Genomic DNA, 16,117 nt, shown 5'->3' on the forward strand with positions numbered 1-16,117 from the left:
AGGCGGGCGTTAGGGGCGGGCGGCCGCGGCGGGTTGGGCTGCGCCTGTCAGCGCGGCGGCGGGATGGCGGCGCTGTACGCCTGCACTAAGTGCCACCAGCGCTTCCCCTTCGAGGCGCTCAGCCAGGGCCAGCAGCTCTGCAAGGTGCGGCGGGGCGGGGGGCGAGGGAAAGGGGGGCTGTGAGGGAGGTCTGTGAGGGAAAGGGGGGGCTGTGAGGGAAGGGGGGGCTGTGAGGGAAGGGGGGGGGGCTCTGAGGGAAAAGGAGGGGGTTCCTGAGAGAAAGGGGGGGGCTCTGAGGGAAAATGGAGGGTCCTCTGAGGGAAAGGGGGGGCTTTGAAGGAGGTCTCTGAGGGAAAGGGGGGGGTTGTGAGGGATTGGGGAGGTCAGGGAAAGAGGGGGGGGTCCTGAGGGAAAATGGGGGGGTTCCTAACGGAAAAGAGGGGGCTATGAGGGAAAGGGGGGGCTCTGAGGGAAAATAGAGGGTCATCTGAGGGAAAAGGGGGGCTTTGAAGGAGGTCTCTGAGGGAAAGGGGGGGCTGCGAGGGAATGGGGGGGTTAGGGAAGGGGGGGGGGGTTCCTGAGGGAAAAGGGGGGGCTATGAGGGAAAGGGGGGGCTATGAGGGAAAATGGAGGGTCATCAGAGGGAATAATGGGGTCTTGAGGGAATGGGGGGGCTTTTAGGTAAAGGTGAGGGTCCTCTGAGAGAAAGTGGGGGGCTTACTGAGGGAAGGGGGGGCATCTTGAGGGAAAGTGGGGGGGGGGGGGGTTCCTGAGGTAAAGATGAGGAGAAGGGAGGGGTTTCTGCTAAGTGAGGGGTTTTCTGAGGAAAAGTGGGGGGTTCCTGAGAGGAAGGGGGGGGGGCCTTGAGGGAAAAGGGGGGTTCTCTGAGGGAAAGGAGGGGGGCTCTGAGGGAAGGGGGGGGATCTTGAGGGAAGGTTAGGGGGCTTTCTGAGGTAAAGGTGGGGGTCCCCTATGGGAAAGGGGGGGAGCTCTGAGGGAAGATGGGGGGATCTTGAGAGAAAGTGGGCAGGGGGGCTGTGAGGGAAGGTGAGGAGGCCTCTGGGAGAATGTGGGGGGGGGACTCTGAGGTAAAGGTAGGGAACCTCTGAAGGAAAGTGTTTGGGGGGCTCTTAGGTAAAGGGAGGGGCTCTGAGGAAAAGGTGGGGTTCTCTGAGAGAAAATGAGGGGGGGCTCTGAAGGAAGGTGAGGGGCTGTGTGAGACAGGGCTGCTGGGGGGGTTTGGGGCCTGGGGGCACTTGGAGGGACTGAGGGTAGCTGAGGGGGCTGCTGATGGGGAGGTCTTGGGGGTATCTGGGGCCTTGGGGGGGGGCTTTTGGGGTTCATCAGGGAGCTGTGTGTAAGGGGGGGGTTCCAAGGTACGGGGGGAGGATCTGGGGGCATCTCGAGGGAGTTCTTCAGGTATTGAAGGAGGGAGGTGGGTCTGGGGGGGCAGCGGGTGGGGGAGATGAGGATGAGGCAGGGCATGGAGCAGCCTGGGGGTGCTGATGGGGCCAAGCAGGGGGGCGTGGGGAGAGGAGAGCTGGGCTGGAGACACTGTGGGCACGGGAAACTCGCGGAGGGAGGGCAGGGGTGTGAATAGCTGCGGCAGGACGGGCCCTGCCCCGGAAGGTGAGGCCTTACTGTGACCCTTGTGTGGGTGTCGGGCACGGCTCAGCCCTCGGGGTGAGTCTGGGTTTACTCCGGGCTCACCTGTGCCACCGTCTGTTCCTGTCACCCTGCTCCCGGCCCTCGTAGGAGCAGCACGGGGAGGAAATGTTTGGGGTTTGACAAGTGCCTGTGGCGGGGCGGAGGCCAGCGGGTGACCTGGGGTTTGGGGAAGGGCGCGCTGCCCCTCACCGACCGCTTCTCTTGTGGCAGGAGTGCCGCATCGCGCACCCCATCGTGAAGTGCACATACTGCAGGACCGAGTTCCAGCAGGAAAGGTAAGCGTGGCCGCGCCGGGGAGGCCGAGGTTTGCCTTGCAACGGAACCATAATGTTTGCACACCTCCGTGACCGAGCCCGATTGTTGCTCCGGAAGGCGTGGGAGACCTTTGGTCGTCTTCGCAGGTCTGTTGGGCGAGTCAGCGTGCCTGCGCAGTGCCCTTAGATCTGTACCTCTCCCTTGGATTTTTGTTTTGGTCAGCGCTCAGCTGCGTCACCCACTGAAGGCTCTGGGTACACCTGCCCATGAGTTTTCTCCTACCTGATTTCTGGTGCCCCAAAATTATTCCTTAATATGCTTCCTGTGCTTCTGCCCTTGTGCGTTTTTACAAGTTACAGAGGAAGGATAGGTAAACCCAGAATGCGATGAGCACAAAGTGTGTGGGCGTTGTGTGGGGTGTTCTTCCCTGTGCTGTTGGACAAATCACCTCTGTGCTGACCTGCCTTCACCTCGTAACTGAGCGCAGACCTCCTGCAGAAGTGGCGCTGTCGCTGCTGAATCGTGCCTGCCGCCAATTAGCTGGCGATCAGACGCCTGTGTTTGTAAGGACAAAAAACTGGCGTCATCTGGGGATGCCTTAATTAAAAGATACCTCCTAGTAAGCCCACTTTTTGCCAAATTATCCTCGACCAGATGGGGATAGGAAGCGCACTGGTATCGGAGTCCCCAGTGAAGATGAATGCAGTCTCGTCACTGGAGACGGAGCCTGCGGGGGGATCCTAACCACGGAGGTTTAGTGTTCTTGGGGGAGGTGCTAATAAAATGATCTGTCCTTCTTCCCAGCAAAACCAACACGATATGCAAGAAGTGTGCTCAGAACGTGAAGCTCTACGGCACAGTAAGTGAGCGGGGCCCGTTCGCCCCTGCCTCTTTTCCTTTCATCTTTCTTGTCTTTACCCTGCTGGATCCCAGAGCAGTTTATGGGCTGGCTCTGTTGTGATAGCATGACTGATCAATGATACGCAGGTCCCTCAAGCGTGAAGCTTTTACCTTTCTCTTCTCTTAGTATGGAAAAGAGCAGCCTTGCATCATTTTAGACCAGGAAATGAACTACTGGAGATCCAATAGGAACAAGAACGTGGTTATACAAACTGAGACTGCCCCAGGAAGCAGGGATAAATCCATTTTCCTGCTTTTCTGAAAGCTGAAGCAGAGATTTAGATTGTTTCTATTTTGGTGATAAATATTTCTGCAGATTTCATAGCGCTTGATAAATGGTCGAGGTGTCACGGCTAAACACGCTTAGCTAGAGACCAGGGGCCCAAATGCAGTTATGTCTCCTGGCTCGGCATTACAGCTAGATTGGTATGGGGAAATAAATGTTCCGAAGTGCCGGGGAGAAGGGGAAGGAGCGATGTGTTAATGTCGTTAGAAGGCGCTACAATATCGGTTGGTCTTGTTCCTTAAAGCCCAAACCCTGCCAGTACTGCAACATAATCGCAGCGTTCATTGGAAACAAGTGCCAGCGCTGCACCAACTCCGAAAAGAAGTACGGACCGCCGCACTCCTGCGAGCAGTGCAAGCAGCAGTGTGCGTTTGACAGGAAGGATGACAGAAAGAAGGTCGGTATCTGTAAAAGGAGCCTGAGGAGGTAACGAGGCTGCTCGCAGCGACTGTCCGCTCTTTGGAGTGTTCCCTAGCTTTTCTGAAGGGGGTGCCTCTTGATTGTGGAGTAGTTCCTGGAGTTGGGCTTTGCTGTGGGAGCTGGTTTTGGAGCTTTGTAACCTTTGAGTCCCTCTGCTCCTTTGCCGGGTCTGCTGGGCAGGATCTCTTGAATTTGGCCGGAGGGTAGGTGAGGTGGCAAAGGAGGAGAAAGGGGCCTCTGAGTGAAACGCGAGGCGCCTGCTGGGGGAGAGGGATGGGGAACAGTATTGGTGCCATTTACCTGCCCTGATGAGCGGGTGATGTCTCACAGCCTGTAAGCAAAGCCTGAAAGGGACTGAAGTTAGCATAAGTCAGCTGCTGTTACTGAGTACTGCCTGCATCACAGCAGCCGTGCCAAATGCACTTCTTACCCTTCCTAGGCTCCCAGGGGGTCCTTTTTGAGTCGCTGCTTGTTTGTGTGCGATTTTAAAGCCTGAAGGTGCTTCTTGTCTTCGCTGTGCTTCGTTTGCGGGCAGGAAGCAAGACAAAACTGTCTCTCTTTCGTGCCCTCCAGGTGGATGGAAAGCTGCTCTGCTGGTTATGCACACTGTCCTATAAACGGGTCCTACAGAAGACCAAAGAGCAGTGCAAACACCTCAGCAGCTCTTCCCGAGCCAGCCTGCAAGAGAAGGAGCAGTACAGCAGGCTCAGCAGCGGCAGCCATTACAACAGGTAACCTGCACACGCCGTTCTGTCGGGCAGGGCTTGCTCCGAGGTGAGCAAGGAGGATTCCTGGCTGCTCCTCACGCCTTGGTGCCCTTCCTGAAGTGACTGGGAGCAGTGCCTTGGCCTCGGGACCGTGGAACGGTGATGAATTCGGGCAGGTTTCTGCTGTTTGGGGGAATCTGGCTAAGTCAGACATCGCTGTTTTGCAAACACCGTTGTTCTGGTGTAGGCTTGTAGTCCGCCGGTGCTGCTTAGCGATTCGACTTGCTGAACTTGTGTACAATTAAAGCAAAATTGCGTTTGTAAAACTTGATTGAAATGCAGATTTGAAGCATGGGTTCCTCACCTACCTACCGATCTGGCTGACGCGTTGTTTTCTGTTTATTTTTAGTCTCCAGCTGCTCTTCAAGGAATGAGTTTTTTTTTTATTGTTCTTTCTTGTGCTAGGAAACCTTGTCTCAATAGGCTCAAAGTGGGTGGGAATATATATCTGCTCCTCTGTCTTTGGCTGCAAATCATTCAGGTTCTGACATACGATTTCCTCGTTTTTCTAGCCAGAAAACCTTATCCACCTCTTCTATTCAGAATGAAATCCCAAAGAAGAAAGCCAAGTTTGATGCCATATCTGCCAACGGTGACAGGTGAGCCTGCTACATGGGGAAATTGGGGGTGGGCGGTCTGGCTAAGTTTTATGTAGGAGAGTTGCGTGCGGATGGCAGGAAGCTTTATGCTAGAGCAGGGATCTCGGGCTCTGGGACGTAAAGGGGCTGCGTTAGCAGCTTTCCAGAACCCAGCAGGGCAGCGTTACTTGCCCTTTAGACATAGACTGGAAAAAGAAAGGAATGCCTGGTACCTGTACCTGCTAGAACAGGAGCTGCTTGTTGGCTGAGCTCACCACGAGTTACAAAAACTGCAGCCGGCTCAGCTGTATCCTCTCCCTGCAGTTACAGGGAAGGGGTGGCTGCCGGCTACGCTGCGGAGCTGCGCAGTTTTTGTGCTTTCTGGGCTGTCAGACTGCTCTGCAGGGAGATGGCCACGGAGGAGAGGATCAAAACCCACCTCCCGTTTCCCCTCCTGCCTTCGGGGGGAGGGCCAAGCAATCAAACAACTTTGCTCGACGCAGCCGGTCCCGTTCTGCTGCCACAGTTTGTGCTGGATTGCGCTGGCTGCGTGCGCAGCAGAACGGGAGTCACTAGCAGAAACAGGAGATTGAGATGGATTTTTTTTTTATTTTTTGATGGTCTTGTACATGCATATTTTCATTCCTCCCTTTCCTCTCTGATTCTCAGCGTTCCTTCCTCTCCCGAGATGCTTTGTCCCCCTATCCAGAGTGCCCCGTCCACGTTGGCGCAGGGGGCTGCTTCCCACCCGAGTCTCGGTGCCCACCATTGTCCTGTTTCTCAAGGCACTGACATCCTGAAGTGAGATCACCTCTCGTTTTCTCCCCCCTGTTGCCCTCCCTCCCTGGGAACTGTCTCAGACCTGGAAACTGCCCCTCTCGGTGGATCTCCTTCCAAACAGCAGTGAACTGGGAGCGCGGACCAGAGCGTAGGCTTTTTAGTGCCAAAGGGGTCGTTACAGCAACTGGTAATTAATTGCTGCCTGCCTGCCTTGAAGGTCTCTTCAAGATCACATCACCTCTCCTATAGATACGGTTAACGTCTGGGCAACGTTTGTTAGTAGATGAAATGCTGCTATGGGAAAGAGGATTTCAGTAATTTTATAGGGCAGCGATTCCCACAAAGCGGTCTACAAGACCGCTCGGCACTTGGACGGTATTTCTGTTAAAATCGGAAGAAATTAAGGGCTGACTGTGGCTTGGGAGCTGAGCACGGTGTGTTGAGGAGTCACCTGGCTGCCCTTAATGCCGGGGGAGCCGGAGGAGAGCCTGGAGACGGGTCTCTGCACCAGGTCTCTGCCCATCGGCATTGCTTTCCCTCTGGAACCCCGTTTTGCCCCTGCTCCCTGGGCTGCAGGAGGGTACGAGGTGCTTTCATCTGCTCGTTAAAGCCTGGGCTGAGACCCAACAACTCCTTGCAGCACCGCTGCTGGTGTGGACGTACCCGAGAAGCAAAAAGTCTAGTTGCTAGCCATTCGCCTGCAAAGCAGGAGCAGTCGATAGAGGAGTCGGATGCCTTTATTTCTGTTTGCTCTCACGTCAGGCGTTGTCAGTCCGGCTCCTGCCAAGGCTGTGGTCTCTGCCACGGGCTCTTGATGAGTCCCAGTAACGAACCGTGGGCAATTTTAGCAGCTCCTGAAGGGCTCCAGCAACGTGCCGTGGAAAAGGCGAGCTGCAGCTGCCTTAAATAGACACAGGGCTGCGCTTCCTGAGCGGAGTGATAATGGTGCTTCGTTAAGTGTGATTGTGGAGCTGCTGAGGAGGAACCCCCCCCCCCCACACAGAAGCCTCCCCTCTTCCACCCTTTTCTGTAAAGCACCTCAGAGTCAGCCTGGGTCAGGGCCTGCGGCGGGGGCACGAGGGTTTTTGTCAGCAGGGTGGTACCCGAGGGGCTCCTCCTCGCTGGGTGAGCTCCGAGAGGAGGTAACGGCGGTGACCCTACTGCACGGCGAGCAGCTCTCCCCGGCAGCAGCTCCCAGCACAGCTTGCAGCACCCCTTGCCTCACAAACCCTGGGCTCTCCGGTGTGCCCCAGCACCCCGGCTGGGCCTGGGCCTCCTCAGCCCCTTCTGCCAGGGCTTCCTTGGGTAAAAAGATTCTCATTTGCATGGAAACGTGCTGGCTTCTGCTGAAAGCGCTAGGATTTGGGCTGAACTGCTCCTGCTTTTGCTGGTGTTAGGGGAAGTGGGAGCTCAGTGCCGGTTCCTGTGGGTTTGGATGGATTTTTGGGAACAGGGAGCGTTTTTATTGCAGGCTTGGTCAGCCTGCTTTGTGCCTGTTTACAGCAGCCTGACTTAAGCAGCAAAATCTTTAAGCCTGGCTTTTATTTTGCCTAATTTCAGTCCTTTAACAGGTGCCGAGTTTAAGGCAGTCATTTTGGTTTCTGTTCCACTCACCGGAGGGGCAGGTGTCTCTGGAAGAGCTCCGTTTTTAACAGTCTCCACTGCAAGCAGCGGTAGCTCATCGAGTCATTGGCGGGATGAATTTGAGGCTGCTCGGACTCACAGAGCCCACGCCTCTCTGACCAGGGGCACAGCCCCTGGGGATGGAGCTCACTTGTAGGGAGGCTGTGTTGGGTGGTGGTGGTTTGGTTTGTTTGCTGTTTTTTATTCTTAATCTGCTAAAGGAATGATGCGTATCTGTCATTTTTCCTTCTAATTTTGGAGCCTCAGGCTTCCTTAATACGAAGTTAAAGACAGAGAGGCCTTTCATTATTGATTTGTCACCCTTAAAAAAAAAAAAGGAGGGGGGGGAAGAGAAAGCCGCATTAATTTGCCCGCTGACGCTTTTGAGGGTGGATTTTGCAGCAGCTGGACAGCAAAAAACCTGCCTGTGCTCCACGTCCTCAGCAGGAGGATCCGTGGAGGCCCCCGAAGCTCGGGTTCCAGCCCCGTGCTGCTCCGCAGAGGGCTGGTGGCCCTCCTGTCCCTTCTCCCCGCTGGGTGGCAGGGCCGCGCTCGCCTCCTGGCTCCGCGGCTGCTCGCAACGGGAGCTGCCAGGGAGCCGATGATTCCTGCCCGAGCTGCTCGGGGAAATGGAGCATCTCCCCGCTCTGCTGCTCACCCCAGGACACAGCAGGAGGGAAGCCTGCCCGGGCAAGGCAGCGGTGCAAGCCAGAGTTTGTTTTAACCAGTAGAATTCAGCGAGGAAGACTTTATTATATTTTTTTGCCTGTGCGGAGGCTGCTTTTTCTTTTTTTCCTCCTTCCTTTCTCTCCTCCCCAGCATATTTGCGCTGAGTGGGAAATTAAAGCTACTGCTAGCAACGGAGAGGTGCCGGCGCACCCACCAGCACGTTGCAGAGCCTCCGCTCTGGGGAACTTGTACTCGGGAACAGCTTTAAAATGGAGGTGCTCTCCTCTAGCACGCGTGTTTGAACCTCTTCTGTGCCCGAGGGCTGCCCAGTGTGACGAGGCAGTGCTAAACCCCGCGTCCCCGGGGAGCTGCCGTGACTTGGGGTGGGCTTTTCTGTCAGCGTGCTGCAAACATGCACGGTGCTTCCGCTGTGCTCTGACTTTTCCTGTGCCAAGCTTTCTCTCCCGGTGCCGCGGGGCTGGCCTGTGGCTTTCAGGTCTGGGAAGCTTCCCTCTGTAGATTCCCATCTGCCGCCACGTCCTTGCCCTCCAGCCCGATCGCCGCGGGCTGTGCTTTTAATTAGCAGATGGATTCTTTCCAGGCTCTGGAGGAGCCCCCTGCGTGAGGTGAGCAGCCGGAACTCTCCGTTTGGGGTTTCAGGGGGCTCGGAGGCGGCGGCGTGCTTGGGAGAGGCAGCGGTGGGGGAGCTTTGTTTGGCTCCGCACCCTGCCTGCCCCGCCCGCTGCAGCTCCCAGCTCTGGAGCTGAGTGTGAGCTTCAGGACGTGTGCTGGCCTACCCGGGAGGCTTTCAGAAAATGCCCGAATTCAGGTAACCCTGGCTGTTTATCTTTATGGCAGCAGCGCTGGCTGATAACTTCAAGTCTGGCCGTTATCTTCTAGGTGAAGCTTTGTTGCCTTTTTTTTATTACAGTTAAATTTTATACAGCCATTTCAGGTGTGTGTGGCTGGGAGTGTGCTGCCCTTTTAGCACCCAGAGATAAAAATCAAGCTTAGCATTACAGCGGTGAGGAACAGAAGGCAGGCAGAGATCAGGTGAGCTCCCTGGGCCTGTGGCTGCAGCTTATCATATCTTGTGATCTGCTGGAGCGCGGCACTGGGGGTGGCTGCCTAGATCCTGGGTGTCTTGGAGGAGGATGCGTGGATTACCTTTGCAGGAAGGTGACTGATGTCCGGATACGTTTTCAGCTGGTTGCTTAAGTTCAGAATAGCTGGCTGATGAGCAGTGCCCTCGGCTCTTGGTCTGTCTTCCTGAAGAGCCCTTCCTGCTCTGAAGCTGTAACGAAGCTTCTTCCTACATTGCTGTGTCATGGTGGAACCGAAATACTAAAGTCCAGCGTGTCTTTTTCCCCTTTTCCCTGCTGAGGACAGGGCTGACTTTAATCTAGGTGTCTCCTTTGGCTTTGTTTGTTTAACTCGGGGGTTATTTGTGTCTCTTTCATGTTCCCTCCTTGCCAGAATGTTTGTTTACATTGAGTGCGGAGCTTTGCTGTACATCCAAGGACTGCCTGTGAGCGAAGAGAGTTCCTAAGTGGTTGCGTAAAGTTTCACGAGCTCTCTGATTGCTGGCCTCAGCTCTTTGGTTTGAAAACGGATCATTACAGCTTGATTGCTGGAGATGCTGGCTGGTGTTCACCCCCAGCAGTCCTGTGTCCCTGCTGATCGTGCAATAACACAACTCGGGTTAATCACACGGAGCCCGTGTTGCCCAGCATCTCAGGTGCTTCCCAAATGCTCTGTGGGATCCAGGGCGGGGATCCGGGTAGCGCCTCCAGACCCTGTGTGCTTGGGGGGCACAACACGTCATAAACGATTCCCGTTCTCCCCCGAGTGCCGCCCGTGTGGGATTTCCCCTGCCTCGGTGAGGAGAAGGGGTCGTGATGAGAGTCCTGCCCTGTTCTTTGCTGCAGCTTCTCTCCGGACCTCGCCCTGGACTCTCCCGGCACCGACCACTTCGTTATCATCGCCCAGCTCAAGGAGGAGGTGGCTACCTTAAAGAAGATGCTGCACCAGAAGGATCAGATGATTTTGGAGAAGGAGAAGAAGGTAGAGCCCTTGGCTTGCTCCCCTCCCCACAGCACGCTGACAGCTGCCGTGTTCACACAGATCACACTCCAGCAGAGTCTAGCTTTTCTTGCTGTAACCAGCAAGAGGCTTTCTGGCTGTCTCCAGGCTGCCTCCTTTCCGAAGTTAGAGGCTTTCAGGACCCACCTGGGGGGCTCTCATTTCATAAAGGGTCATTTCCTGGCCAGCTTCAGACACCTCCATGTGGGGACAAGACAGAGAGGAAATCCCGCTGCCCTGTGCAGAATGAGAGCAGCACCCTGGGCGCTTCTGCTTCTCTGTGCAGCTCTGTGGGCCGGTTTGGGTCCTGTTGCTCTCCCCCGGCTACCCCAGCACGTTTCCCAACTCGGGTAGTCTCACACAACTTCTGCAGAGGCGTCCTCTGTGGCAGGGTGCATCCGGGGTGAAGGCGGTCATTCCTCCTTCCAGCTCATGTGCTCTCTCCTGCTTTATCTGCAGATCACAGAGCTGAAAGCCGACCTGCAGTACCAGGAGTCACAGATGAGGGCAAAGATGAACCAGATGGAGAAGACGCACAAGGAGGTCATGGAGCAGTTACAGGTGACAGCATTTTTGTTTTAATTTGCTGAGCTGCGCTGTACCTAGGAGTGACTGAGGACACTCCTGATGAGAACAACCCGTGAGCCTTTGCACAGGCAGCTCTGCTAACGCTTCTCAGCCCCGTCCTCCAGCCTCTCTGCTCTGCCCCAGCCCCGTACCACGCCGCAGTGCGCTGTAACCCCTATTTACATCCTTCTTGCTGCTGTCTGCTCGGGCTCAGGCCCTCTGCGTTGTAAAGTGCTGGGCTGTGTCCCTTGTGGACCAGCTGGGAACCATCAGTCTCGTTTTACCGATTCCCAACATTGGGTTTGACCCTGTTCCTCCAGCCTGCAGAACCTCTCAGCTCCCCGTACCGCGTAGCTCCTAACGTGATTTATGTGGCCGGTAAGCGAGGGGAACAAAGATCGAGAAACAGTCGGCAGTTCCCTTAGCGCTCTATCGCCGTAGTCCAAATAAAGAAGTCCCTGAGCTCGAGGGAACAGGGAGAGCAGGATTTTTGTCACGGCCATGGAAACACCAGGCAGACTATCAGCCTGAATACGTTCTGAGCCGCTGAAGAGATTGGGTCAAAGGGGAGCTGGTTACAGGGAAGAAGTCAGCCTTAGAAATGAACTTTGCACCCTTTAATTACCCTGGGGTTTATAATGATCTAAAGCCCTAGCAATGAGAAATGGGAGGGGATAAGACAAAAGGCTTATATTCCTGCTGAGGAAACAGCCCCTCCTCCATCTGCACACACCCAAGTTAATTATTAGAGAGGAAGACAGGTTTTGGAGGCTGCAGTTGCTGTCAGAAAGCTGGTGCCCACGAGCTCCTCTGCACAAAGCACGTTCTTAAGCGACGTAAGCCTGCCTGGGGGCTGCGGGGTGTGCAGGGGGCTGGGTGTGCTCCCCACCCCGCGCGAGCAGGGCAGCGCTCTCGGTTTGTGGTTGAGGGAGCGACGACGGCCAAAGCCTTCTGCCTGTTCTGCTTTTGTGATCCTGTTTCAGCCTAGAGCTGTTTCTGTCTCGTGGCTTTGGGCCTGCAAAGAATGACTTGATGTTCTTACTCCGTTTCCGAGCAGGCAGCTTTCCCTTAGCACAAACCTCCGCCTTTTGGTTGCCTCGGCAGCCCCGGCCGTGAAGCCAAGGGCTGACAGGGAGATGCCCTCCCTCCGTGCGGCGGTTTCCCGAGGCAGGGCGCGCTGCTCGCTCAGCGTGTGTCCCCGTGGAGCCTTTTGCTGTAGTTAAAAGAGGATGTCTTGTCTCGAAAGCTGCCGGACGCCTCCCAACAGCCTTAAACTTGCTCAGTTCTGAGGGCAAAGAGGAAGCGTCAGACCCATGAGCAGGTTTGCCCGCAGCCACCCTGGGTGGAGGGGGGTTCGCGTGTCTGCCGCCCGCTGCGCTGCTCTGTACTTAGCTCGGGGTGGGACCGCCCTGAGCTCCTCCTCTCCGCTGTCCGAATGTTTTCCCGCAGCCGGTGCTGACTGAGGCTCTGGAAACTTTCTTCACTGCTTCCAAAATAAAAGTTCAAATCCTCCTGGTGTATTGTAGGTGCCTTGAAGTGTTCACATGGTTTTTGATGTGTTCTTGGGTTATTTTGTCTCGTCTTTGCGCGGGGGGGAAGCGGGGGTACTGTGCTCTTCCAGTCTGCAGGAGGTAGAAGAAGCTGCTTTGCCCCACGCAGCACCGGAGCGGAGGGTTTAATTCCTCTAACAACCTTTGTGTATTCAGTCACTCACCGCAAACCAGTGCAGAAGGGCTGTGGCTGGTTTTGTGCGGGTTCTGCTCCTTATCCTACCGGTATGGCACGAATTACTGTGTGGGCCAGAGGTGAGCGAGCTCAGGAGTTTGTGAAAAGGCACCAAAGAGCCTCGTTCGTAAGTTGCTGTAATTTTTAATTCGGTCCGAACCAGGGGGCCGAGCTGTTGGTGCTCTCTTGGTGCTCTGGCGGGTTCAGGAGGCTCCTTGCAGGGACGCAGGCAGCGCAGTGCTGAGCCCTGGTAAAACGTTGGCAGCATCTCAGGAAACCGAGGGTGAAACAAAGCCGGAGAACAGAGTGAGCTGTTCCACCCTGCACACCAGTGAGGATGCAGGGTAGGAGAAGTTTGCCTTCGACTCGCTAAAACGAGAGTCAAGACGGGGCCTTGAGTCCCTAGGGTCTTTCTCCACCGCTTCTCGCGCTGTCAGACCACAGTGGCTGGCGGGAGGGGAGAGGAGGATTGAAAGCCGGTCCCAGAGACCTTGGCGAGTGTCCGTGGTTGGTTAACGCGAGTCGTGAATGTCAGATTTCACCACAGCCCCTGTAAACCTCCCGCCCGCTTGTGTTAGAGCAGCGGGATGCGAGGGGGAGGGATGGGAAGAGCCCTCTCTGGGCGGTAGGGGTGAGGTGCTGGACGTGACTCGCGCTGTGATGCTGCGCAGCAACACCTACCTCCCTTCTCATCGGATGCAGCGGTTTCTGTCCAGGCAATTCTAGGATCCCAGGAGCTAACGATGATCCCTGCCACTAAATACCCGTTTTCACTGTGTTTCCAGGCCAAGAACAGAGAACTCCTGAAGCAAGCAGCTGCCCTATCGAAGGGCAAAAAGCCTGAGAAGTCGGGAGCAATAACCTCCCCTTAAAAACCAAACCCCCGATCTGGGAGCTTTCCCCAGCATTAGCCAAGGAGTCTAGGAGGCCTGCCTGATCGCTGGAAGCCAAAACCTCGGTGTTGTCACTCTCCCACTGCTGTGGCCTCGATGGAAACGCCTGGTGTGTGTTGCCTTTCGACAGCATGCTTGAGTGTGCCTGGTTTCGATCTCTGTTGAACACCGTTCCGCATCACGGCGATCCGCGGGGAGAGGTCCCAGCAACCCCACACCCCCCCCGAAGCACTGCTGACTGGAAGAAGTGTTTTCCCGACCAGTTACTACCACTGCCACCTCTTTCTATTAGCAACCAGGAACCTGCTGCATTAGAGACTTCTCGCTGGTTTCAGACCTGCTGCTGTGAGGCAATAGCCGTGGCCAGTCGTTCCGCAGATGAGACGGGAGCTGCGTGCGGTGGGAGCTTGATTTGTCTCGGACTGTTCCCTCCTCAAAAGGAAGCCGATAAATCACCAGCCCGACAGACGTTACTGGAAGGTTGTGCCACTGCTGAGAACGGTTCGTCCATCTTCCTTTTGAAGGCGCTTCCAAAGTGGGGGCTCTGTATTTATCTCGGAGGGGTTTCATTTTGTTTTTCCTTTTCTTTTTCTTTCTTTTCCCGGTGTCAGCCTGGCAAAGCCAACTGCTAGGTTTGGTTTTTTCCTGTTTTGTTAGGATAGCTTTTGGGTTGGGCGCCAGAGCTTGATGATACAGACACAGACCCACCTCATCCCACCCCTGGTTACTTGGTGGCCTTTGGGGCTTGGCGGGATCGAGCATCTCTTTCTCCATTTCTTTACGCGAGGAGAGCTCGAGGCTTGGCTGCTTCCTGTGCTCCCCTCAGCCCCTGGATCGAGCTCGCCCTCTTCTCCCCCTCTCCCTGCTCCCTGCCAGATGCAGAAGCAGGGGCCAGGCTGACTCCGGGAAAGCGCTTACTCAGGCAGCAACCCAAGCCAGGAAGTGTTTCTTGGGGCTCTCCGGGGACATTTCTCGCTGCTGATTAAAAGCCAGCAGAATAAAAGGGCTACGAAAGTTCCCTGCACCAGGGATGCGCTTCTCAGAAACAGCTGGAGAGCCGCAGCAGAGCCCCCAGAGCCAGCCAGGCCGCCCGGGGTGGGCGCTCCCCAGGCTCCCCACGTCTCCTGGGGGGGGGACAAAAAGCACTTGGCACCGGGGGAAAGCAGCTCCGAGCTGCACGAGCGCTCCTGGGCATCGATTCAGGGCCTGCGGAAACATCTCAGGGTTCGGAGACCCGCGGGGCGGAGGAGGAGGGGACGACACCTTAGCCTGGAGGGGCGCTGACAGTAGGTGGTGGAAAGGAGAAAAGCTGCCCTTCCGAGGCAGGCCTGGCTGCTCTGTCAGGGGTTTTATTAAGCTTTTAACTAGACATTGTGAGGTTTTTTTTCTCCTTTTTTGTTGCTAAAGATGACTTTTACTCAAAGGCACTTTTTTGATGTTGGCTTCCGGCATGGAAGGAGCATGCTGCAGCATCAGACACTCTGCCACATCTTTTTTTTTGTTCTTTTTTTGTTCTTTTTTTTTTAAAGATACTTCTGATGTGAGGAAAAAAAAAAAGTGTTACACTTTGCCAGTGTGACAGCAGGAAAATACTCACCTAATTTTATACTTCACACGTTTTTAGAAACTGAGGTGCATTGGTGGGATTTTTTTTAAACGGGGGCTTTGCTTTTTTTGCTTCCCTCAAGCTACAGAAACAAACAGAGGGAGAAAAGCCCTGTATATACCGTTAAGGTTTTTTTTAATTGTGACAAAGTTGAGTAGCTGATAATTTGTAGTAATAACATTGTTCCTTTGTATGTTTGTAATAAGGGAGATTTTAAAAGGGTTGCTTTGATTTGTACAAAAACTCTGACAAATGTTAAAGTGTTTAAAAAAAAAAAAAAAACACAAAAACTCCTCTGTGTGTGCCTGATACTTTTTATTTGCCTGAAAGAGGGAAAAAAAACCCACCCCCGTCCCTGCCTGGCCCTGGCTCGTCCCCTCTCGGCACCCGCCTGCTCCAAGGGCTGCGGTGCAGCCCCGGCTCTGGTGCCGGCGCTCGCCATTGTTTGCCTCGCTCCGACTTTTGTTTCTATCTTTAAATCCTCCCAGCCCGGCCTGTTGCTAGGATCCGCGTTCCTTGGTTACATCCCGCTTCCCAGGACCGCTCTGCCTCTGTCGGAGCAGATCTCTCGGTTTTCTTCCCCAGCCACGCGACCGGAGGCAGAGCGCAGAAACCACGCGGTCCCGATAGGGAACAAAGAGATGAGAGGATAAGGGGGTTCTTCCCTTCAACGTACAGGCGCAAACGACACCAGTAAGCACCAGTTCTGTCTTCCCCTTACCTCAGCGGTGAGTGGGGCTGTTTGGAAGGGAAAACAGATTGGTTTTTATTAAAAAAAGCTTCTACTTCTCCAGCAGAAATTGGTAGCCGAAGCCGATTCCCACGTGGAAGCAACCCTGACCCTCGAGGGAGCCGCAGTTGGGGCTGTCGGGTGTCCCTCGCCTCCTGGCAGCGCCGCTCCCCGGGGGACGAGCAGCCCTGTGCTGCGCCCCGCTCCCCTCCTGCGGGGCCGGGGAGCTGTCCTGGCTGTGAGTGTCTCTTCCCAGGGCGCTGCCTGCAGTAGGCAGTGGGAAAATGCAAGCGCTGGCTCTGCTGGAGCACTGCAAAGGCTTTTCCCACTCGAAATCCTCTTTCCGCGTCAGATTTTTCAAAGCCCAGAGTTGCACACAGAAAATGACCGCTTGTCTGGGATTCATTACTGGTGGCAAATGCCCTAATTCTTAGTTAAACACGGGGAAGAAAAACGGTTTCTGTAGAAGGTTTTGCATGGGAGTTACATCCTTTCAATGGCTGTTACTCTTCCAAGCTCTTTGGCTTCCGCTGCCTGAGAGGGGAGAGGCTGCGTGCAGCCAGGTGCT

The 16,117-nt window shown here is 55.3% G+C and overlaps 1 protein-coding gene across 3 annotated transcripts; it reads left to right on the forward strand.

Moving 5' to 3' along the window:
* Positions 1–15,085, forward strand: FAM76A (family with sequence similarity 76 member A). 3 transcript variants are annotated; one of them, XM_035562366.2, is made up of 10 exons: positions 1–144; positions 1,879–1,943; positions 2,728–2,782; positions 3,354–3,506; positions 4,103–4,260; positions 4,809–4,895; positions 5,544–5,675; positions 9,875–10,010; positions 10,488–10,589; positions 13,106–15,085. In XM_035562366.2, exons 1-10 carry the CDS (start codon positions 64–66, stop codon positions 13,190–13,192), a joined length of 1,056 nt encoding a protein of 351 aa, XP_035418259.1. In that variant the 5' UTR covers positions 1–63; the 3' UTR covers positions 13,193–15,085. The 3 variants fall into 3 exon arrangements, with proteins under 3 accessions (XP_035418259.1, XP_035418261.1, XP_035418260.1); XM_035562368.2 differs by lacking the exon at positions 5,544–5,675 and having other exon boundaries at positions 15–144; XM_035562367.2 differs by lacking the exon at positions 1–144 and having other exon boundaries at positions 1,921–2,069; positions 13,106–15,079.
* The last annotated feature ends 1,032 nt before the right edge of the window (positions 15,086–16,117 follow it).

This window comes from Cygnus atratus, chromosome 23 (assembly GCF_013377495.2).
Source record: "Cygnus atratus isolate AKBS03 ecotype Queensland, Australia chromosome 23, CAtr_DNAZoo_HiC_assembly, whole genome shotgun sequence".
Classification (NCBI taxonomy): domain Eukaryota; kingdom Metazoa; phylum Chordata; class Aves; order Anseriformes; family Anatidae; genus Cygnus; species Cygnus atratus.